General features: G+C 37.7%; 1 protein-coding gene across 1 annotated transcript; it reads left to right on the top strand.

The window, feature by feature from the left end:
• Positions 1-1,825: 1,825 nt before the first annotated feature.
• kitlga (kit ligand a) lies at positions 1,826-16,340 on the top strand. The gene is made up of 10 exons (XM_056740499.1): positions 1,826-2,138; positions 9,616-9,723; positions 10,147-10,203; positions 10,295-10,450; positions 10,771-10,981; positions 11,534-11,569; positions 12,157-12,245; positions 12,330-12,442; positions 13,529-13,585; positions 13,686-16,340. The coding sequence occupies exons 1-9, from the start codon at positions 2,124-2,126 to the stop codon at positions 13,557-13,559; spliced, it is 816 nt and encodes a 271-aa protein (XP_056596477.1). The 5' UTR covers positions 1,826-2,123; the 3' UTR covers positions 13,560-13,585; positions 13,686-16,340.
• Positions 16,341-23,629: the final 7,289 nt, after the last annotated feature.

Genomic DNA, 23,629 nt, shown 5'->3' with positions numbered 1-23,629 from the left:
TGTTGTTGTGAAGCAAACGTGTTTCATATGAGTATGCACTTTTTTATATAGATTAGCCTGTTTATTATTATCCGTGGTTTTATGTGTTGATGCACAACAGGAAAGGATTTTCCCCATCTAGTAAGCTTAAGATTTTATCCATTTTATGTGCATGCTGTTTTTTTATGCTCTATTCTAAGACTACATGTTTTTTGTCATTTATGAATGAGGCCCCAATAATTCATCTCTTCACACCTTTCTTGTGGTATAAAATATCTCTCATAAACCTCCCTTTTAAAACCACATGAAACCAAACCCGTGTCAATGGGCGTATCTACGTGTGTTCAAGCTGCCAGAAGCACCAGAGCACCTTTTGCCCTTTTCGAAGCTCCGGCTATATGCAAATGTTTACGGTGCGCTTTTGCGTAAAATATGAATATGGCGTAATGTACAATGAAACTTGTGCGTGAAAACATTTCCATGTGCGTCTTTAAACGGTGCTAAGAAAAACTTTTAACGGAGAACCCCAAATACGAGGCACTGCCAACGCTGTTATATCAGTCTAGAAAAGTGTTTACGCGCACTTGTACGCGGAGGAGGACATGTGGTGAGCAGCTGTCCATAATACAACCATATGCCTGAGTCTTTCAGAACGCATAATAACCTATAGCCTTCGTTTTAAAACATAAATTAAAGAATACGTGTAGCAAGAATCCCGCATATTTCTGACAACCCGTGTGTCGTGTATGAGGTTATAGGCGGCACCTCAAGAGCAGAAAACGCCCTTCTGCTGTAGATGTCACTGTTCTCCTCAGTGTGCACTTGCTAATCACATCTGACAACATTGAGCGACATGTGACGTGAACGTTCTCTCGAATCTACACCATCATTTGTAAAAACGCTTAAAAAAACACTTGTTTACACTTCCTGCGCAAAGTTTGGCCAGTTGAATGTGTGAATGCGTGTTTGAATTACAGCTTCAATGGGGGTTATTTGATAAAGGATAAACTGTACATGTTACACATGTATGTCGTTTACATGTCAAGAGGAAGAGAAGTCTCATGTCTCAGCCTTGAAGAGACTTTTTAAAATGATGTTTAAATTTACAATGATGTAAATGATGTAGTTGTAAAACCATAGTAACCACAAAATGTGAGCCTGGGCAACAAAACCAGTCTACTTGAGATTTTTACATCATCTGAAAGCTGAATGATTTTTCATTCAGATGTAACCTTCTTCTATAGATGTAGGAGTTGTTAAGAATAGAACAATATTTGGCGATGATGTTTATAATTTTGGAATCGAAGGGTGCAAAAAATCGAATCATTGAGAAAATCGCCTTTAAAGTTGTCCATCAGAGGCGCTGTAGCAGTCCATCCACTCACAAAAATAACATTTTTATATATTTAGAATAGGCAATTTACTAAATATCTTCATGGAACATTACCTTTACTTAATATCTTAATGATTTTTGGCATAAAAGAAAAATCGATCATTTTGACCCATTCAATGTATTTATGGCTATTACTAAAAACGTTCCCATGCTACTTAAGACTGGTTTTGTGATCGAGGGTCACAAATTACTTCCACTTTAACAGTGACGTTTGTAGTAAAGCTATGGTTTACAAACGTTAATCTGTCAAATAGATGTTTTGCTATTTTTCCCATCGCAAAAACTCTCAATTTATACAGACACGCCAGAGCCATAAACGCGGGACACCCCGCTGCAAAAAAATGCAGAAACACATATCCATCAAATATGTCACGACTGGAAGTTCGGATGGTGATTGTGAAATCGATCGTGTGTGTGTGTGTGTGTGTGAGAGAGAGAAAGACCCGTAGCAGCAGTCGCTCGCAAGAACCCGCGGTGGGCGGGAATGCGCTGAAGTCACACGATAAAAGGCTTTGCGCGTGAAAAAACTTTATTCTTTCCGTCTGTTGTGCACCGTGCGGTATGAAGCGTCTACCTGGATACTTACCCACATTGCTTAGATTGAGGTGACTTTCTTATCCTCCCGCATTTGGATTCTACTTTATGATGATTTTGGATATGCACCATCGGGATGAAGAGAACCCTTTCCCTGCCCGCCGAAGTAAGATAAAATAGGGTTTCGCTCACATTGGAGTTACTCCTCTCGTTCCATATGAAGAAGCCAAACGTAAGTAAACGACTTTTGCGCGAGGAATTTTGCGTGTGTTTTTTTTGCGTTATGCGCTTGCTTTAGGGTGCGTTGCGTTTGGCAACGCGGTGCACCCTGCAGGCAACAAACCGGGAAACTGTGAATTAATAGCATGTTTTGTATATTAAAACGGTGTTCTAATTGTGGTCTGAATAACGTTTAATCCTATTTAGATGTTTTGCATGCTTGGATTCACCCACTTAAAGATTTAAAATAAATACGCACGAACAAGCGCAACATTTGCGCACTTCATTTGCTGGTAATCATTTTAGACAGTCATAGGAGGGGAGGATAAACCGCATAATTGTTTCTTTGTCATTTTTTACTTAATACAGTCGATAAAGTTTAACGAAAGGCTTTGATCTTTCCGCAGGGGCAATTTCACAGTCGATATGATTGTGGTGAGATATTGTTTTGGATCAAACATTCATCCGACATAATCCGCGCGACCATATAACAGATTGACGCTATAGTACATGTTTGAAGTTTAGCCTACCTGAGGTGTCTTCAGAATCATTTATGGTCGAGTTTAGGATATGGAGTCTTAGACTATAAGATAAGATGAACATGGAACTGATAAACCCGCGGGACCTTTGGACTTTGATGTAGAAATTGAATGTAGCCTAGACGCACGGTGCGCAATGTGCGCCTTTCATTGACTTTGCTGGGATATTTGCGTAAACGCAGTGCGTGCGTCAGTGAACGCATTTCTTTTCTTAAGTCGATCAACTGAAATGTTGCGTTCGTCGTTTATGTATATTGATATATTACAATGAGTTTACAAATGAGTTATTAAACTGAGTTTAGATGGATGCTTGCGCAATGCTCTTTTAGCTTTTTATAAAGTTCATCACCAAACGATTCTACATATCAGAGCTCAGATCTTTATGAGACACGGGACCCAGTAGACATGATGTAGTATTCTCATGCTTCGAGTATGACTCCATGACAAAGCAGCCTGTATCACTTCAAACACAGGCTATTGCTCTGTCTAATGCAGCCCGCAAAGAATGGGACACGCCTACCTTTATATTCGAAGTCTCATTCCCCTCTCTTCTGCATTAATGCTTGTAACCTTACACGGAGTTAATCATTTGCAAACATGCAAAGGGACGCTTTGTTTACTCTCATATGACAGCGTTTCGATTTCTGATTAAGAATGAGTCATTTGATTCGGTGGTTAATGAATTTAATGCGTGTGGAAAGCTTTTTATTTGCTGGACTTTGGCTGCGTGTCATTGCACGGTGCTCTGCGGCCACCGTGACCGAGTCAAGCCCATTATGTATAATAATTGACGTGAACGCGCGCATTTGATGCCGTCAGATGCGACTTGCACCGGCCTCTGTTTCAAAACTGGGGTTTAGTTATGTGAAACATCTACCATGAAAGCAAACACCTTCGACTGGAGAAATACATTAGAGATAGCTTGCAACGTGACTATAAGGAAATGTGCTACACAAAAAAACCTCTTCATAAGTAACACATCAAAGACTTCTATCTGGTGTGTTTTAATGTGATAAAGGAATGCGTGTCCGAATGATGGATGAAGTTCCTGCAAACCGAGTTTCCTCCAGAGAGATTTTGTTACGATAAGATACGAATTTAAGAAAGTGTATTGTGTATTTTAACACCTCAACAGTGCTACAGATTGCATATGTTGCATATTGCTGACAGGTGTCTTGTAAACGAACATTTGTTTGCTAACTATCTGCCAATGTTTGTTAATATTTGAATTATTGCAATATAAAGTACAGAAGTGATGTTTTCTGCTAGAAAATAACAAAACCAGACTGATTCAGTCACATGTTTTTCAGTGTGTTATAGGATAACAAAAGTTTTCTTATTCATTTATAAATATGGTATTCTTAAACATACGGGTAGTTGACAAATAGATGTGTCGAACGGTGTGAACGAAAACATTTAGAAAAAAATTAACAATATAGATACGTCTGTCTCATGCTATTTTATATTTTAAATATTAATATTAATAATCTAAAATAATATATGTTTAACCATTTTATTTTATTTGCTGTCACACTGTTGACACATCTACGGCATTTTTTTCAACTACCCACATGCATTCATAAATGTACATATTTACATATATATATATATATACAACGCTTTCCTTCTTATAAATTCATGATGTCATTCTTGGATGTGGGACCCAATTGGTTCGGTTCAACTTAATACAATATCAGTTTTTATTGAAAAGCATTTTAAATTCCTTCGAAGAAATACTTTTAAAAGTTGTTTTTTGTAGGCTACCACATGTTGCATCTTTGAATTTTGTTAAGAACTAGTAAATTATTTATTTGCTGTAAATGATTCTCTTGACCCAAAAATGTAAATTCTGTCATCATTTACTCACCTTCGAGTTGTTCCAAATCTGTATTAATGTCTTTGTTCTGATTAACAAAGAGAAAGATATTTGGAAGAATGCTTATAACCAGACTACCGTAGTAGGGAAAATACAATGGTAGTCAAAAGTGCCCCAGAACTTTTAGCTGTTCTACATTCTTCAAAAATGTTTTCCTTCTGTGTTCAACACAACAACAAAAGATGATATAGTAATTTTTCTACAATGGGAGTCAATGGGGGGCAAGATCTGTTTGGTTCTATTTTTCCAAACATCTTTCTCTGTGTTCATCAGAACGAAGACATTTATACAGATTTGGAACAACTCAAAGGTTTGGGTGAAGTATCCCTTTAAGCATAACTATTACATTACCGTTTCTTCCTGTTTGTGCTGTAGACTTGACAGTGCATGAAGTTCACGCCTGAGATTTATGATCTGCAAATCAGATAGCGATGTATAATATTATCAGCCATACACTCACAGTGGAATACAGTCATTATTTACATTAGAAAGTTTACAACATGAAAATATAGTCTGTGATCAGTTCAGCAAACCTTCTCAAATGTGTTCTCTACAAAGTTTTCCACAGCTCATTTGGGCCGTATTCCTTTTGTTCTCCCTGCTACTGGCTTTTATAAACAGATTGAGCCTAGTCCAAATAATACAAGGTTCTCAATAGAGAATAACCATAAAGAATAAAAGGTGAAACTTCATCTGTGTTTGGAAACAGCTTAATTGTGTAATGGGCTCTCTAAAGTGCATTGGGCCCACGTATAGACAAAATCCCAGCACCGGCAAATAAATCATTTGGTTTTATTATAGAACTGTGTGAAATGAACATGGCAAACGCATTTGACGATGCAAGTTTTAACGAACACATGATCCTTACTGCTAAAGTATTGTTTCGGCATTGTGTTTTCCATGGCTCTGTTTTTGCTTTACTTTAAGCAGCGTTCAAGGTGGTCGTCAGGCCGGATACATTTGGGTTTGTATTGAGGCACCCATCGTTTATCAGGTTTTTTATGTTCTAAATGATTTTCACATCTCTTAAGACTTTTGGGAGGGTTCCACTTGCATAAAAATTTACTTTTCTCAGTTACCTCTTCGAAATGAGGGCCTCCCACCAGGTCGTGAGGTATTATTATTTTTGCACCCACCCAGTCCTAAGGTCTCTTCAAAATTAGCTATCGGGTAGCCAGATCGCATGTCATTGGACTCTTGTGGCCTGTTGCCCTTTATTTAAACACTCATCAGGGGATGTCGGCGCGTAATTGATGTTGCCTTTTGGATGTGACCTCAACAAAAGCTCTGCCTTTTCCTTTTTTCGCTCTTTTATGGTTTGCTTTGGTGTCGAAACATCTTGAGTTGTTTTGGTGCGCCCAACGGTACAATTGCGTATCCTACTTTTTAGGCCGTGAGGAAAATCACGGGTTACCGCTGCGCAAATGTAAAGTCACGGCTGATAAGAAAGGCTCTCTTGACCGGCAACACGAGAAAGTGTAAATACTCGCGGAGACATGTGATACCGTCTTCTGTAGTGTTTATTCGGTTAGCGGGGTTTTTTAAAGTGCACCTGAGCAGTCTGAGTGCAATTTGCCAATACAAATTCGATTTGAGCGGTTTTGGAGTGGATGCTGGTCACTGGCTACATAACGGAGGCTGAAACGATTACGCCAGTTTTCCGGCCACTGATGTTTGTCCTCTCCGTGCTCTGGACTGCATAAGTAGGTCACATGGATGCCTTCCGGCAACAGATAGTTTTCAGAATCAAAACTAAAAGATTCCAGAAATCCTGTTTATCTAGCTTGTTGAGGATCTTTGTGCTTTGAGCCTCAAACATTGTGTGTCACACACGGGTTTGCAATTGTAGTTGATGTGTTAGTCCGATGTTTCCTGTGGAGTTTATCCAAGTGATGACTGTGAAGCCCTTCTTATGGAAGATGTTGAATAGGACATTTGATTTTTTTTCACTGGCCTATGTCCTCGCTAATAAGATTAGGCTGTCAATGGAACGTTGTTTGAAATGAGCATGTCGCTCTGTGCTTGCAAAGTTAATAAACCCTGGCGATCAAAGTGTCTGCTAAGCATGACTCTGGCATTCATGGTCGCCAGTGGTCATTTTGTTCCAGGCATAATGAAATAACCCATCTGCCTCTCATCTCCTTCGGATGGGTAATTGAAAAAGACCTCTCTCATTGATGTGTTGTTTTAAGGTAACTGTTCCAGCTCGACCATTTTGAAGAGTTTTTTGGGGCTCGCCTAAACAATTAGTTGGCTATTCGGACTTAAGAAATCTTGTTTTAGATTCACCTGACCTCGGCTTGACATGTTTCTCGGGGGCGTTTAGGGAAAACAGGTTCTTGGATTCTTAAACGAAACATATAAGAATTGAAGAGAATGCAGAGAACTCCAGACAGGTTTTTTAAGGTTAAAAAGCACAATTAACCTGACTCGCTGTCTGCCTGCTGACAGAATTTAAAGACCTTCAAAGAAGGGGTTTACCAAATGACTGTCGACTTAAGCAGTTTGTGGTTTGATTCTTGGAGATCATGCATACTTATAAACGTCCGAAAAAAGCGTCTGCCGAATGCATACATTACACAGAAAAGCTCTAGATAAACTATTCCACCATATTAATCGAAAAGTCCGTTGTTGGAAGACCTCCCTAATCTACAGTATACTATGTCTACAAGTTAAAACTACTTCTATATAGACCTCTTTAAAAAGCGTTAACAACGCTAGTCCAGAAGAACTTCCTGTTTCGGGTTTTTAACATTGCACAAACTCTTAAACAGAATACAACCAACAGAACATTTATAACCAAATCTAAATGTTAAACAAATATCTTTCAGATTGAATAATATAAGTCAGATTGAAGTGCTGCTGGACAGTGTTTACATCTTGCAAAGTGGTCTATAGATATTGCTACTACTGTGCATACATGTATGCATTGTGAATGTATTTGAAAACGTTTTGCTTTCTGCTGCCTAAACCCCTGTGGAGTTTCTGCGATCGCGTATAACCGAGGGATTTATCAAAAGGGTTCTATATTTCACGTCGAAGTGATACTCGCTGTGATTATACAACCAATCGTGTGAGGTTTTTAAGAGCTGCCATATAGCCTGCTCCACTGACAGGTAATTCTCTTAGCGAGACGTATAGATTCCACAGCGGATGGTCAATCGGGTACACGGTGCGCGCTGACTTTCTTTAACCTTTATGTTAGAACTAAAAGTGATGAATGCGAGAACCTATTTTGGAACACTTCCATCCACATTCCCCAAAAAGGGGGACAGCCAGATGGGACGTGGGGTTGAGGTGATCATTGGATCCTGTCAGCGCACGGGTTTAAAAACGCACCCTTGATTTACGGCAGTCAGGGCTCGGACGGTTCAAGTGGTCAAATAAGAGACAGATAGACGTTTGTTTTTGCTTCCAAACGCGCTCCCTCTTGCGTTCCACCACTTGTTGTAGACTCAGGTTTGTTGTTGACTAGAAAAGCACTTGAAAGTCTTTGAGGACTCAAATAATGTATACATAACAAATAAAACATCTGGGTTAGTTCAGTGACCAGGTTTCAACCAATTCTCATCTGGGTCATTGATGGTCTTAAGATTTATTAACACGTGAAAATTCATTACAGCCTCCAGTAAAACTGTCTGATGGACAAGCTACAGCTCAACTGCTTGTTTGAGCGGATACTAAATTCCAGATGCTCTGATGTGGTTTTTGCTATTGATGCAATCCATAAATTCAAAACACAAACTTTAAGCATTTTCATATGACGGATCTCAGTTCTGGTCTGATGCAAATAAGCATGCACTATTGAACCAGGAAGACGTTTGTTTTTTGTCTGAAATGGAGGAGATGCGTGTTCGCTTTTTCATGGAAACTCGGGGTGCTTTGACGTGACTTGGATCGCTTGCAGGCGTTCAGATTACATTGTTTTCAAACCCTGTGCTTTCCTCAAACAACATTAACTAACTCGTATCTAGATTTCGTCAAAAATTGTATAGTGGCAATCACCAGCCTAAGGGTAAAATGTCTTAAAAGTTATAAAAAAATATTTTTGCTTCCTCATAGTTTTAGCTAGAATATTGTTTTATGTGAAGAGCTAGACCCACCCAGTGGATGTTATGCTGGTTTGACTACCTCTAAATAACTCAAGTTTTAACAAATCCTTAATAGACATTTGGAACTATCCAATTCTGCACATCAAACATTTATATGTCCAATGTGTAGTTTTTGGAGGATCAATTAACAGAAATGCAATATAATATACATAACTTTGTCTTCAGAGGTGTATAAAGACCTTACACAATAAAGCGTTATGTTTTTATCATCTTAGAATGATCTATTTCTATCTAAATATACCGCGGGTCCCCTAACATGGAATCCGCCATGTTGTTTCTACAGTAGCAAACTGCTGTACATAGCCCTTTTTGTAAGTATGTTATCTCCTTCAGCAAACAATCGACATCTTAGTACTGTGTCAGCCACCATAGTGCTTCTTAAGGAAGGGGGGAATGTGCCATTAGTTGCAATTTACAACCTCATGACTAGATGCTGCTATATGTCATATACTGGACCTTTAAAACGCATATGTTTTTTATTAGTGTAGTTTGACTCTCAAAGCATCTCACATCTGACCAGCCGCTCCTCTCCTTACCCTCTGCTCTCATACATCAACTCCCCAAACTCTCCATCGCCCGTTTTTCCTGACAAAGCTTGTGTATTGTTTTGCGAGGGATAACCCTTGTAATCAGGGTTGAAAGGAAATCTGCCTTGTGTTACACAACAGGCTGAGATCCGAGGTATGGGAAATGTGGAGCAAAAGCTGTAAACTCTAAGCCAGCACAGTTTATTTACAGAAGACATAAATAGCATTTATTTGGATCGAAATAGACCCATTTATTCTCAAAATAGCACCTGTTTCTCTTTGGTGTCACACTTCACTCAAACAGTGGGATTATAATAAGGATCCGGGACACAAAATCGTTTGGAATTTGATTTAGCTCGGCCTGATCCAGATCTGCCTTCTTAAAGATTTCAGATTCATGATTGATATATAAAAACACATGCTTTTTGTTTTGCAGATTTGGATATGCACCTGTGTCCATTTATTGCTGTACATGACAGTCGCTGCCTATTCCAGTGAAATAGGGAATCCCATTACAGATGACATCAAAAAGATTTCTTTGTTGGTAAGAAGCTGATATTTATTTTGTAAGGAAGAAATAAGTTTTAGATTACAATATTATATGTATATCATGACGTTTTTTGGGATTATTACCCGCTTTTTCACTATTTACTGTAGCACTTTGATCATTGTTTTAATGATATTCATTGTTTTTCTTACAAAACTATGTTGCCAAGTAATGCAGTATGTGCTGCTTGTCGATTGACATTCAGTAATTAAAATGTAAAACTTTTGGGCCAAATAAGTTATACAAACATAACTTTACATAAAACATAAACCTAATTAGTTTCATTTCTTGTTTACATTGTGGTTCCTCACATTTTATTTTTCTGACTTCATCGTTGAGAAAATGTTCATATGTAGTATAGCCTGCTTTTATGATCAAATGTTGCCAGGTGGAATTGGTGTGTTTTTTCTCTCTTGATAGAAACAGAATATTCCAAAGGACTACAAGATAACAATAAGTTATATACCTAAAGAAGCGGTGAGTTTTTATACGGTCATCATGAAACTATTTACTGCAGTAAAAATATTATTTAATACTATTTATTAAATAACGTCACTGTTTTTTGAAGAGTGGCATGTGCTGGGTGAAGCTCAATGTATTCCACTTGGAGATGAGCTTAAAAGGCCTGGCGCAGAAGTTTGGGAACATATCTTCCAATAAAGACAATATAGGAACTTTTGTCCAAATCTTGCAAGAGATGCGATATCACATGGGAAGAAGCTTGGTGAGTTACCTTCAGTTTTAAGTTTTTTTTTATGCGGTCAGACACAAAACCTGACGTTTTGTAAAGGTGAAAAAACATATGGCAATAATTTGGGCCTGTGTTAGTCATATTGCAGCTTTTTCCACGGTTCACTAGTATCCTTCTTGCTTCATTTCTTTTTCAATAATCAGTTAAATGCTTGGGAATAAAACCATATGGCCTCTCTGTGCAGTATTGGATTATTACGTTTGTTACCAGATTTATTTCTTTGTTAAGCTTTGTAAAAAAACATACAGATACAAATTGCTTTGTGTTGTTTTTATTGCTTTTCCGCAAACCAGGAGGATTCAATGATAGAATTCGAGTGTCACTACATAGAAGAAATGTGGTACACAGCGAAGTACTTTGAATTTGTGGAGGATTTTTTCAACACCGCCAATTCGTCTAGAGAAGCGGAGGACTGCGAGCCACTGCCGTGTCCCACATCTACAAAAACAACAATAATATCGACCACAACAGCGTCGCCGGGGTCACGGCACCATAGCACAAATGGTAAGACGTATGTCATAATCAGATTTTGTACAAGGGCTGGATACACACATTGCAGTTTTCTTTGTTTTATGAAGCTATTGTGAAACCGCAGAATGTCGTTTGTGGAAGGACACCCATTTCCAACTGAGGTTTTAGATGTTAACACCCTCTTTTAAATCATATCTCATGTGGCAGTTTTTGTTGCAATTTTGTGCCGGTTGTGTGTGCGTCTGTGGGTGGATGTGTGTGTTCGCGAGTTCCACGCCTTTTCAAACGAAGCCGCCGGACTAAACAAGAGAAGCAACATGTTTTTGTCAGTGCTATTATGACAAAGTCTCAGTCGAGTTTCAAAACCCAGAGATGCTCCCTAGAGTGCAGAATCAAAGTCACCATGTTGATTACAGAGCAATCTTCCCATCTTCCCATGCACAAGCTCTTTCTTTCTGAAAGCGGACAGATCGCTTCTTTCATGGGATGGAAAGAAAAGGAGATTGTGTCCGACTTTTTAAGCGTCTAACAATGAACGGATCCATCTGAGACTTTTAATGCTTCTCTCTTTCTGCCTTTTTCTAGAAAAACAGAACGGTTCATCAGATGCCATAGAGAAAGGTGAGATTTGGCATAATTATCGGTCCTGTAAATTATTGCATGCATTTAAAGAAACACTACTCTTGAAAATGGAAATCCATCATCATTTACTCAACCTCAAGTCGATTCAAACCTACAGAAATTTCGTTGAACCACCGAACACCCAAAATAGATAATGTTTGTAATGAAGCAGTTCTGGGGCACTATTGAGTACTATAGTAGGACATTTTTTTACTATGGTAGTCAGTGGTGCCCCAGAGCTGTGATGTTTCCCACATTCTTTAAAATATCTTGTGTTCAACAGAACAAAGAAATGTATTACCCCCTTAGTCTCCTTTCACTTTTATTGTATGGGAAACAGTTGTGTGCACATTCTTCAGATTCTTTTTCTGTTTGACGGAAGAAGGAAAGTCATATACAGTAGTTTTTAGAATTTTCATTTTTAGATATACTATCGCTCTGATAATTATTTGCCGGATACCAATCTGTTATGCTGGTAATGCTGGACGTTTAAGTGCTTGATAGATGTACTAAGATCATATAGTTATCTCTGTCCTTATCTTGTAGATGAATGAACATTTGCCGATCATTGTCTCATTTTTGCACAGGAGCGTTTCTTTCGAAAGTCGTGGAGAGCAGCCTCTTGTCACTCCTCTCCATCCCCTTCATAGCAGTGCTGTTTTTGTTGGTCTGGAAGGTACCTCAGTCTTTTTTATTTAGGGTTGTAAACATATGTTTTACATTTTGGTTTGCTCAACTGTTTTTTCCAATTGTCTTGCAGATTAAATCTAGAAGAAATGCCCCTCAAACCGAACGGAGTGTAGAAGAAGGCCCCGCCCTTTTCTCTGGGGAGGAAGCCCATATACCCCCATTAGATGTGGAGATATCGGAAAAGTAACGTTTAAGCACAGTTCACCTTCCTCATAGCGTGCAATATTTTTGTTAAGCACTTTTTCAAGATTGACAACTTGGGGTGGTACCTAAAAGTGTTCAGAAATGTAAAAACTCTGCCACACCCTTTCTTAAACAATCACTTATCTACACATTTCGAAATTTGGTTTTCAGTCACAGAAACAGATTACTTTGCAAAAATAAACAAGAGGTGAAGTTTGTTTTTAACTGTGGATACGCTCTATAAACCTTTAAGTTGTCAATTTAATTATTTACTATTTTAATTATTTATTACCTAAATGATCTACCAAATACCTGGTTATGCATTTTTTTTTTGATAAAGTGAACATTCATATGAAAGGGATGCTCCACCCAAAAATGAAAATGTTTCATGAATTACTCAACCTCAAGTAGTTCCAAACCTGTATAAATGTCTTTGTTCTGTTGATCACAAAGAAAGATAATTGGAAGAATGTTAGCAACCGAGATATCTGGGGCACCATTGACTAGCATTAAAATGGTTGTCAATGGTGCCCCAGAACTGTTTGTTTTCCTAAACTCTTCAAAAGATCTTCTTTTGTGTTAAACATAACAAAAAAAATACTTTACTATTGTACACTCTTAATAAACGGTGCTTCAAAGGGTTTTTTAATGCCATTGAACAACCTTCTGGTTCCATAAAGAACATTTAACATCTAAAGAACATTTAACATCTGAAGAACCTTTCTGTTTCAAAAAATCTTTCTTTGCGACGAGGTTCTTCAGATTATAAAAAAGTAAGAAAGAGATGGTTTTTAAAGAACCATTGACTGAATTGTTCTTTGTGGAACCAAAAATGGTTCTTCTACGCCATCGCTGAGAAGAACCTTTTAAGCCCCTTTACTTTTAAGAGTGTAGTCAATGGTGACCCAGAAATCTTATGTGCTAACATTCTTCCAAAAATCTTTCTTTGTGTTCAACCAAACAAAGAACTGTATACAGGTTTGACCAAATTTTCCCTTTAAGTCTCACATTACATTTTGGGACCCTTGTACTTATTTTTCCAATTCGGTGCAAAGATTAACAGTAACTTCCTGTTTTGTTTTCCAGAAACAGATTAAATATTATCAGGGCTGTGTAAATCCAGCTCCCAGCTACACAACGCAGGTAAATAATGTACAAAAACACACCTTAGTATAATCTGCTTTTACACAAGCCCTATTACAAGCTTCGGTTGTGTTTCTCACCAACAAAATCGCTTTTTCAGTCGCTTTCTCAGACCACACCATGGACAGAACTCATCGACCAGCACCTCTGAAAGCTTCTCACATCTTCTCCTGCGAAGGACACATACTGGCCTCCAACTCAAGAACTGCTCTTTGAGTCTTCAACAACCACTGCTGAACCCTTTGGGGTGGATACAGTCGCTCCTGAGAACTCCTGAGAATTGCTCTTCGTGCTCTTTAACGCTTCCTTCTCTCTGAGACTACAGGGAGACTGTGCAGGAGGTACATGATGAAAAGCAGGACGGCGTCGGATTCGCGCCAAGAAACTCACCGCAGTTCAGAAGGAGAGCATCCGTCAGTTGCTTAAGAAGACATGGCTGTAATAATGGAGTGACAGCAGGATTGACTACCTCCAACTGCACTGGTCCATCTTCTACCCTCTTTCCTTAGCCCATTGTTCTCTTTTCTCCTTTGCTCTGGGCATCCACCTTTCAAGTTTTTGGAACGTTCGAATCAGTAAAGTCATATTTAGAGTTTATCATCTGATTTGTGAATTGTTTTAATTTTCGCTGTAAACTGGTGGTGTGGACTTAATTTATTTATTTTGCGAATATGACATGGCACCTGCATGTCGTCAGATGATTCTTGAGACGACACAAAGTTTCAAGCTTACGATATATTACGTAATCCTTATTGCTTGTGTACTTCAACAACAAACACTCATATATGTACTTATAGCTCCTCATTTGATAGAAGCCATTATTGTTCTGTTTTTAATGCTATATATCAGATATTAAAGATTTTTTCTTCATCTGCTCTAAGTACGGCAGTGATAAAAAGTTTTGCGTTACATTTATATATAACGTCTGTTTCAGTGTTTTTGAAGTCATTTAGTATAAAAATCTCTGGTGGCTGCTAATTTTATAGATTCAGCTTTTATCGACGGTTATTGAGTTTTATTACTCAGAGATTTTTTATTTAAAGTAAAAAAATATGAAATTCTAATAATTTTAATTCGCAAGAGCAAAATATATGATAGCTAATACATCGACATAACTATACACAAACATAGATGGTTTTATATCAACTAACAAACAAATGTAAACATCAAAATAAGCTGAAGTAGTATTATGTCAAACACAGCGACTTTTTTAAAACGGTACACAGAATCGTAGTTTTACACCACACATATACAATTTGAATAGAAAAATTTGGATTGCGTCAAACCAATTTTTCAGTCCCATTTTTGCATTGCAGGCACCTGAAATGCTATTTTGACAAATAAAAAAACGTGCATGTACACTTTTGCTCCGTATTTTGTGCCTTTCATTGCATGGCTCCTGTAAAGATTCTCTTGGAAGACCAGCCATATATTTATTATGGAAAATAATATTACGATGATATTGCACTATTTTCATTCAAATTTGCAAAAGTCTTGGGACATTTCAAATAATTTTTCAAGAAATACACAAGAACACCTTTAGGTGTTACATGAACCTGTTCTAGCTTTGGCCTCCCGTTGAATACGAATCAAATTATGCATGTCGGCATTTCGATGTCTCACATCGCTAACCTGTACATAATGATTTATTATAGTTACAATTCATATAGACAATTGCTGATGACTCAAAGATGATTCTCAGCAGAAATCATATTCTTATTTTGTACCCTGCCTCGTCCAACTGGTTGTAATGATCTATATACTAGTCTGTATCGTTGGGAATAACCTGTTGCCTGCCTCAGTGATTTTCATTTTCTTACCCAAATCATATTTCACCACAGTCTTTTGTAATGTGAAGTTTGGTGAATAATCATTTATTATTCTGGTTAAGGTGGATGTTTACAGAAACTTGTGTTAACTGGCAGCGATTTTATTGTAGTGGTTGATGCTTTCATTCAGTCCATTCAGCCGTTCTCGATGAAGCATGTCAAATAAAAGTATTTGCTTTTTGACCAATGGTTTCGCTTTAGACCTTCTCAGCGTAGCTCAGGTGATGTTACAACGTGTGAAAAGTAACAGATCTTGTGTTGTGTGTCATTTATAATCTACAGTTTGGTAAACCTGATAAGTTCCTGTAGAGGACTGCATGGGTGAAGCATCCTTTGGTTCTAGAAAACAAAAGTCTTAAGGTTGCATATATAGTCAATAAATAGCAGTAAACCGATAAACTACACACTACGAATTGTCAGAAGTTTGAAGTGAAACATTCCTACATGTTGTGTGAAAAAACTGGCTGAAGCTGTGAAAAAGGCACATGTGGCATTCCCCAGGACGCAACCATATATGAGCCAGCCCGCCAATTCCTACAACTGCCCTATGTTGTTGGCGAACTGTCGGAAGGCACAGTTCTCATCCCCAGATTGGATTTTTGTTTGGTTTGTGACATTTAGGGACGTGCAAGAGAACTGAACCAGGAAATTTCAAACTTGGCACGTCCCAACTTCCGTAATTGGATCCTGCGTCATGTTTCTACGACTGCAGAACACATCAAGGCACGAAGTCAGTCAGGGTGCCAAACGTAAACAAGGAATTGTGGCCCAGTCGTTGTCTGGGTTACAGTCTACTGTATTCTGTATTTTATATGAATATATGCAAATCTATGTATGAGATGTGAATAAAGTTACATTTATCCACCACTGCTAAGGCTTGGGTGGGTTTACTTCTCATTAAAGCTAATAAAATCGTATTAATTACAGTTGGTTGTTAGGATGTTTTTTTACTTCCTGTTTCGACTTTGAAATGTAATAATAGCTGTGTGTGAAATTGTCCGGTGTCCTTAGATCTCCGTTTACAGGGAAACAATTCTATTGTGAATAATTGTGACCAATCCGGTTCTGGATTTAAAACAAAATTTTCCTGTTAAATGCAACATTGCATTTGCAATGAACCGATTGTCATCCGGTCAAGATCCTGTTGCCAATAAATCATTCCAAAGAAAATCTGCTATAAAACAAAAAAAATGTTTTGCTTATGTTATTACATTCAATAGCATTTTACAATTCTGGCCTGTCAAGAACGTTCCATTTTGTATGAAAATCCCTGATGGGAAAATATATCAACCAAGCATTTTCAAATCTGCAGTTGATCTCAATGTTTTTCACAGTATAGTTCAACCAAAAATAAAATAAAATTCTGTCTATTACTTTTCACATGTATTTGTTGTGTATGTGTGTGTTTGTGTTCTTAAAAGGACACTTTTAAGATATTCAGGTTATTTGACTTGTTTTCCCATCTTCTGAAGCCACAAGCATTTTTGAGTGTGGAACAGACCAACATGTTAGTCATTATTTGCTTAAAATGTTCCTCTCGAATATCATTTGTGCTTGGATTTAATTATCATCCAACTGTATCCCAATCAATCACAAGACCCGCACCAGAAATGAGATTTGAGAGTGAAGAATATCATTAAATGCTTGCGTATTCCAAAGAAGAAAACAGTACGGTTTGAGTTGACTACAAGACGACAGAATTGTTATTTCTGTGTGACCACAAATCCGTCAAAAAGATCCTAAAGATAACTTGTCATCTAGGCCTACTTGTTAGGAGCCGTCATAAGAGCTGGACCAAACAAGAACATTGAGGTTATTAGCATGGTTTTACCATTTCATATTTGCAAAATACAAAAACTCAATCCCTCTTTAATGCCCCTCGGGATAACACATCTGTTCTCCAGAAGTTGATTTTGATTCACAAGCAAAAAAGCAGATGCAAGATATCTCTCGTATAATGTCCCTTCTTTAATTATATTCTAGTTATTTCTGCACATTGAGAATATATTGACAGTCGACATGCCCTCTCCCATGTGTGGGCCGTCTCCCGCTATGTAAATATGTGAGCTATGTTTCAGCGCTGTAAAATGAACTCTGCCGTCTCTTGAATGTCGAACCTGGATAGCGGCGCAATGGAGATAAAAATGGAAGTCATTGTGCGAAACGGTCTTCCGCTGACTCTTCTCTGCCCCCCACTACGCCCCCGAGTCTCTCGCCATCTTCGCCGTTAGCCGAGCGGAGTGCTGTTTGTGTGGGTTGATGCTACGCTGGTTGAGAGCCCAGGCAGATGAGACTAAAAGCCTGTCCCCCTGAATGCCAACCTCTCCTGTGACAGTACGTACATTAACAAAAAAGGGCATTATCCCGCACTTTTGAAAGCGTGACAAAGGTCTTTATGAATTTAAATTGTGTGCGTTTTTTCTCGGCGGTGGGAATCGGCACAGGACCGTAGTCACAGGTCATATGGTTTAAGGTTACTAAGTAAAAGCTTCCACCAATAGAGTTGTATTGCCTTCTGTTGCGCGCTTTTTTTGCCCATTACAAAGCCCTTTCTGCAACCGAGAGAGAAAGCCCTCACCCCCAGGTGGAGAGCGGAGACGGACGAGTCCGGTCCCTGGAGGCCGTAACCGGAGGCTTATCAGGGCCCGACGCTGTTCTGTAATACTCCTGTGAAAGGCCTTTTTGACCGCCTCCCAATAGCCGTGTCTCTGGGCAGGAGGCTGTAATGGAGATCTCCGTGGCCCCTCAGCAGGCAGCGAAGAAACGGAGGGAAGGGGGGGTCTGTCTCAGGACTAGGCGTCCTGTTCTAAAGCACAGAGGGGACGGAGGAGAGAGATGACACTGCTGCGTAGGCGTGACAGAGAAGAGGTCCAATGAGTCAAGCAAGGCTCGGGTTGTCCTCAAGGGTCCCCCGCCACGAAGCGTCACCTCACAGGGTGCAGGTGACCACGCCCGCCATTCGAACGCCGCCGCATTTCTCACATGCTCCCCATGGACCGGCTGTGTCGTGGCTGAAAGGGATTGGATAAAGAGAGGTTTATAGCAGTTCAGTGACATTCAGATTGGAGCGAAGATCTCGGGATGAGTAACTGGAGTTTGGTCGACATGACTAAGCCAAAGGCACGGTGAGATGAAGACGATTGCCACACTGTAATGTAACGATGAGTCATTTGAAAAGCCAGCCGTTGCTCTCTATGCCAGTTCCGAATTGTTTTGACGAAATCGTTGACATTTTGCCAGTTGCCATTGAGAAACCATCTTTATTCTGCCATTGGGGTTCGAGGTCTGAAAAGCTTCCAGAAAAGTGGATCACGTGAAACTGGAGCAGCAAACTTGGACTGGCACAGAGAGGAATCAATGTTTTGCGGATTTGTCATGAAAGAAAGGTTTACCCCAAATTCCCAATTCTGTCTTCTTTTAACCAACTCACCCTCATGTTGTTCCAAACCTATATAACTTTTTTCTCTGGAACACAAAAGAAATGTAAAGTAGAATGTTAGTGACTGACACAAAAAAGTAACTTGGTTTTGGAACTACATCTATCATTATGAACTGCATACTATCCAGTTGGCCTGATCCACCGATGAAAATTGCTTTATTATTTAAATTACATGTGTACAATATTTGCTTCTAATGCACGCTAAGGTTAAACGAGAGCATAAAAATGTGAAGAACATATTGCAAAATGGACAAAACACAAATCAGTTTAGAGCTTTTTTTGATTAAATTATTTGGCAAACTACAATGGGTTTTTTTTGCATACAGCTGCGAATAAAATAAGAGACCACTCCAAATTTTCATTCAATCAGCATTTCTAGATGTTTTGTGGCCATTCCAGTCCAGTGTTTGTTGAATTTCAACAAAAGCAAACGACAGGAGTGACAAAGTGATTTGCCAACAGCAATGTGAAAGACTGAGAGCATGACAAGACACACGAAAACTGTGATAAAATACAGGATATTACATAAAAATATATTTTTTAACTTGTCCTTAATATGTTCAAATATTAAAATAATTCAAATATTAATATTTGTATTGCTTAAAAGAGGTCTGAAAATATTCAGAGCAACTTTTTTGTTATTTTAACCTGTTTCACCCGTTCTCTGCAAATAAATGCAAACAGAAACAATATTTATATTTCAAATTTGGTGTAAATATTGTTATTAGTTCACAGAATAAATGTAAATAATCATTTTGGATAAACACACAACTAGAAATAAACATTTTAAAATCAGAAAAACTGATTTTGAATTTGTCTTTTTTTCTGAGGCTGTATATAAAACTGCATTGAAAAACAAAAAGCTCATTTATTGGCTACAATTGTATCTGTTGTTAAAATGTATTGATCCTCTCCTTTGATAACTCGCTGAATTCATTCTCCTGAACTTTGTCTTTATAAACTTTGCTCAGCTGTTGTGTGTAATTTTTTGCCAACCCTCCTTAAATTCTTCTCGATGCTGAGCTTTATACTCCGAACACACCAATGTGACATTCATATAAAATGTATAATTAATCTTTAATAAAATATTACAGTAAAGAGCAAATATGGTGATGTGTTATAACCTTAACCCTGTTTGCACAGTGTTTTTTAACATTGCTTCATTTCTGCTCTCTGAAAGCCAAGAGTTATTCTTTGTTTAAATTTGGAAAACATTTATATTGATTATGGCTGTTGTGATTCATCAAAGATCATTTATAAGCTACAGAACATTATAACCGGGCATATGTCCAAAAGTAGGGTGGTTCCCATTTAGAACCGCAGAACTCAGCCTGTAAAGTGCGTTTAGTGCGTCCGATTTATTGGGGGAATCAGTTTTTAAAACAACATAACATGCGATTCTTAGTAAAATCCCCTTTCATAATTTTTCTGATGAAATGTCAAATGTCTTTAAGCGTCAGTGAAATAACTGCCAACATCAGAGGTTTTTTGGATTCCCTCGAGGCAGAAGGGTGTGTAAAAGCGGGTGTTTCTTTGAATCGACAGCACTGTTGGGTGTTCGTATTGTTAGCAGCTGTTTATAATGCCGATTCTTTTGACAGCACAGCATTCAATATTCTACAGAGTAACTTGATAGCATTGTGAGGGTTTGGCTTCGTTTCTAAAACACAATTTTGGTACAATGACATATTCCCCTTGAGATTTGTGTAAAATGACATGAAAGAAATCTCTATTCTGGACGAATACTGTATGATGTCATGTGATATACAACCAGCGTGATATTTTATTTGTAAAATAAGGAGGAAATCCGTTTCTGGTTTTGTTGGTTGATTCTTCGTTACGTATCAAAATCTGGACTGTTTTGCACCAAATATCCAACAAAGTCTTGAAAATTTTAATTGAAACAAGCAACAATTCAAGATGTACAAGTTATAGAAATACTTCAATAAAATTGTCATGTAAAATCATGTTAAACTAAAAACCTTCTTTTGTTCTGCTTTAATATAGCAATTTATACTGATGTCATATAATAAAGGATAATATAACTCTTTTGAGTTTTGCCAAATGTCATCTACCATGCAACCCTTTCCTCATGGATAAGAATAAATGGCCGTTCTTTATAAATTACTGACTATCCGTGCTTTGCATCTGGGTACTTTATTCACATACATTCCTCTTTTGTGATCTGGAAAAGATCTTCAAACTTTACCATCGGCACCTTTTGGTAGGTTGCCAAAACACTTAAACAACTCTATAGTGTCCGTAGTCAATGTAACACATTAAGGAAATGATAAATGAGGCACATAACTAGAGGTTAAATGTTTAATCAAATAGAGACCAGCTCGCTGAACATATCTCTCTTAAAGTTTATCCAAACACGGATCCGTTGCCAGAGTGTCCAAATGAAGAATAAGCTGCATTAAATGCGAAACGTTTATCTTGTATATGAGGGAGTAACAGAGTTCATCATGATTACAGAAATGAAAATCATTGCGGTTCATCCCATGCAACAAGAAATGTCTCATAGTTTCACCAGAAGCTTATTATATCAAACTTATCTTAATGCATTATGTAGCCTCTGGGATTTATAAACAATTTATGCACGCCGGGTCAAGGTCCGTTTTATCCATGATTTAGATCTGGGTGTAATTCCTGACCACTGAATTAAGTGTGACAGTACTTTTGAATAAAAACAACATGGAGGACAGCTTGGAAACATGTTTCTGGGTTATTCTGTTGAATATTTTGTGTTATCTCCATTCCAGAGTATTCATGCATGTAGCCAGACAAACACACAACCCCAAGGCCCATTATAACATCACATTCGATCCGCAGAGTCTGTTTTTTATCCATTTAGTTCATTTGGTTTTTAAGTCAGCTTTAAGGTGAAGACATGGGATTTATAAAAGAAGAAGCTGTAAATAAAATTCGTTAATTGTAATTCATACAATTCGTTGCGATTTTCTTGACTTTAAAGTTTGGTTTTGTAAACAAAGAAGTGGACAGCTGGGCTTTATTTATAATAACAATTTACCCATGTTATGTGTAGTCAAAAGTTACATTTATATTGTTGAAAATGTTTCATTTAATTTTAGATACATATTTTAGATTGGTTTGGTCTTCTGCACCAGATTCTAGAGCATCGTATTCGGTTTTAGAACAAACATTCGGTAATGGTCCAGTCATTAGCCTCCCACAATGAGCACCATAAATGCCCAAAGGTTCATTTCTTCATCAAAGCATCTATTTAAAGCACATATTTGACAAATGAAGTAGAATATCTTTGCCTTCAACATGGAGTGTATTTCCTGCTGTCGATGAGAAAATCATTAAACATGCTTTTCCTTGCCAAAGAATCCTTACAAATTACTTTCTAAATACAGAACAGATATTCACATGTGCTTCAAATCTCCGGCAAATTGTTTTGGGGTGTGGATTTGGCGAAATCGCCTCTTAGTGCAGGGTAAAAATTTGCATAAATCTGTGATTTAGATACCGTGCATTACCCCTGGCAACATCGGGTCTATTTAGCTTGCTTACCAAAACATTCCCATGCTTTTTGTTGCATGAAAAACAGCTTTAAGCGAATTGAAGTGCTTGAGAAAAAGCCAACGGCTTGCACCTGAAATCATATTTCTTGGCAATATAAAGCGATCGTAATAAAGTAGTATACTTCATGCTTGATTGGCACTTAGAGAGGTTTTTAATCTATTTCCTTTCTACTCCACCCTAATACATGAACACGCATGTACGCAAAGTAATCTACAAGATCCCCCAGTCCTATCTATCGCTATATTTTCACATGAACGTCTGGCTTATTGTTTGCCGTAAACGGTGTGACATGTGAGCCACAACATTTAATTTACCTCTTGATCCGTTCAATGTGTCCTAACACTGTAAATCTTTGCTGTTGTTTTGCAGCAGGTTTGCAAGTAACTTACTGTAGATTTTAAACATAAACTTTCTTATGTTCTTCCATCAAACAAGACTAAATATCTTTGGTCACTTTTCTTGTTGTGTAAATGTATCAAAATTTAAGAAGTTTCAAATAACAAGACAAAAATGCATACACTGTAAAAAGTGATTTGTTGTCACAACAACCATATTGTATAATTTAAAGTAGCTTCTACTGAAAAATAATCAAATTTATAACATTTCTAGCTTAATTTAAAATCCTTTGTTAATGCAACACAAATATATAAATTACATGAAAAGCTCAAAAGTATGCATAAAGTGTGTTGAAAAAATGGAGTTGTGCAAACTACAGTTAAAATTAAGTAAACCTAACAATACATTTCCAGCGCAATGAACTTAATATTATCAGTACAAATTCTGTGAGGAATACCATAAACCCTTGATTATTCATGCTTTTTTAAATAAAATTAATTTATTTTAGGGCATTTATATAGATGTTAGTAAGATGTATAACGAAATTTAAGATGCATTTAGTATTATTGATGTTGTTTTGTAGTGAATAATCATTTTCTGTGAAGTTACCATTCAGGTGATTCGTGTTTGCTTTGGTAAGTACAGACCCTGTTCAACACATTATATCTCTTACTACAATAAAGAAGACGCACATCAGAATTGCAGTTTATGTTGTGTGCTTCTGTGGAGACTCTTTCAAAGGCATCAATCATCAATTATTTCAAAACTATTTGTTATAATAATTTACTTCACTATGCTTTATGAACGTTAAGGTAAATTAATGAAATATTTAAGTACAGCCAACATGTGCACTGTAAGTTGATTGAACTTGTGCTACATAATTTTTAA

This window comes from Triplophysa dalaica, chromosome 24 (genome assembly GCF_015846415.1).
Source record: "Triplophysa dalaica isolate WHDGS20190420 chromosome 24, ASM1584641v1, whole genome shotgun sequence".
NCBI classification, from domain to species: Eukaryota; Metazoa; Chordata; class Actinopteri; order Cypriniformes; family Nemacheilidae; genus Triplophysa; species Triplophysa dalaica.
The sequence above is the reverse complement of the archived record's forward strand: the minus strand, read 5'-3'. Positions and strand labels throughout refer to the sequence as shown.

Bases quoted from the DNA above. Each gene is read 5' to 3' on its own strand.
- kitlga (XM_056740499.1), top strand. The intron at 9,724-10,146 runs GTAAGAAGCTGA...CTCTCTTGATAG, and splicing joins TCAAAAAGATTTCTTTGTTG to AAACAGAATATTCCAAAGGA. The intron at 11,570-12,156 runs GTGAGATTTGGC...ATTTTTGCACAG, and splicing joins ATCAGATGCCATAGAGAAAG to GAGCGTTTCTTTCGAAAGTC.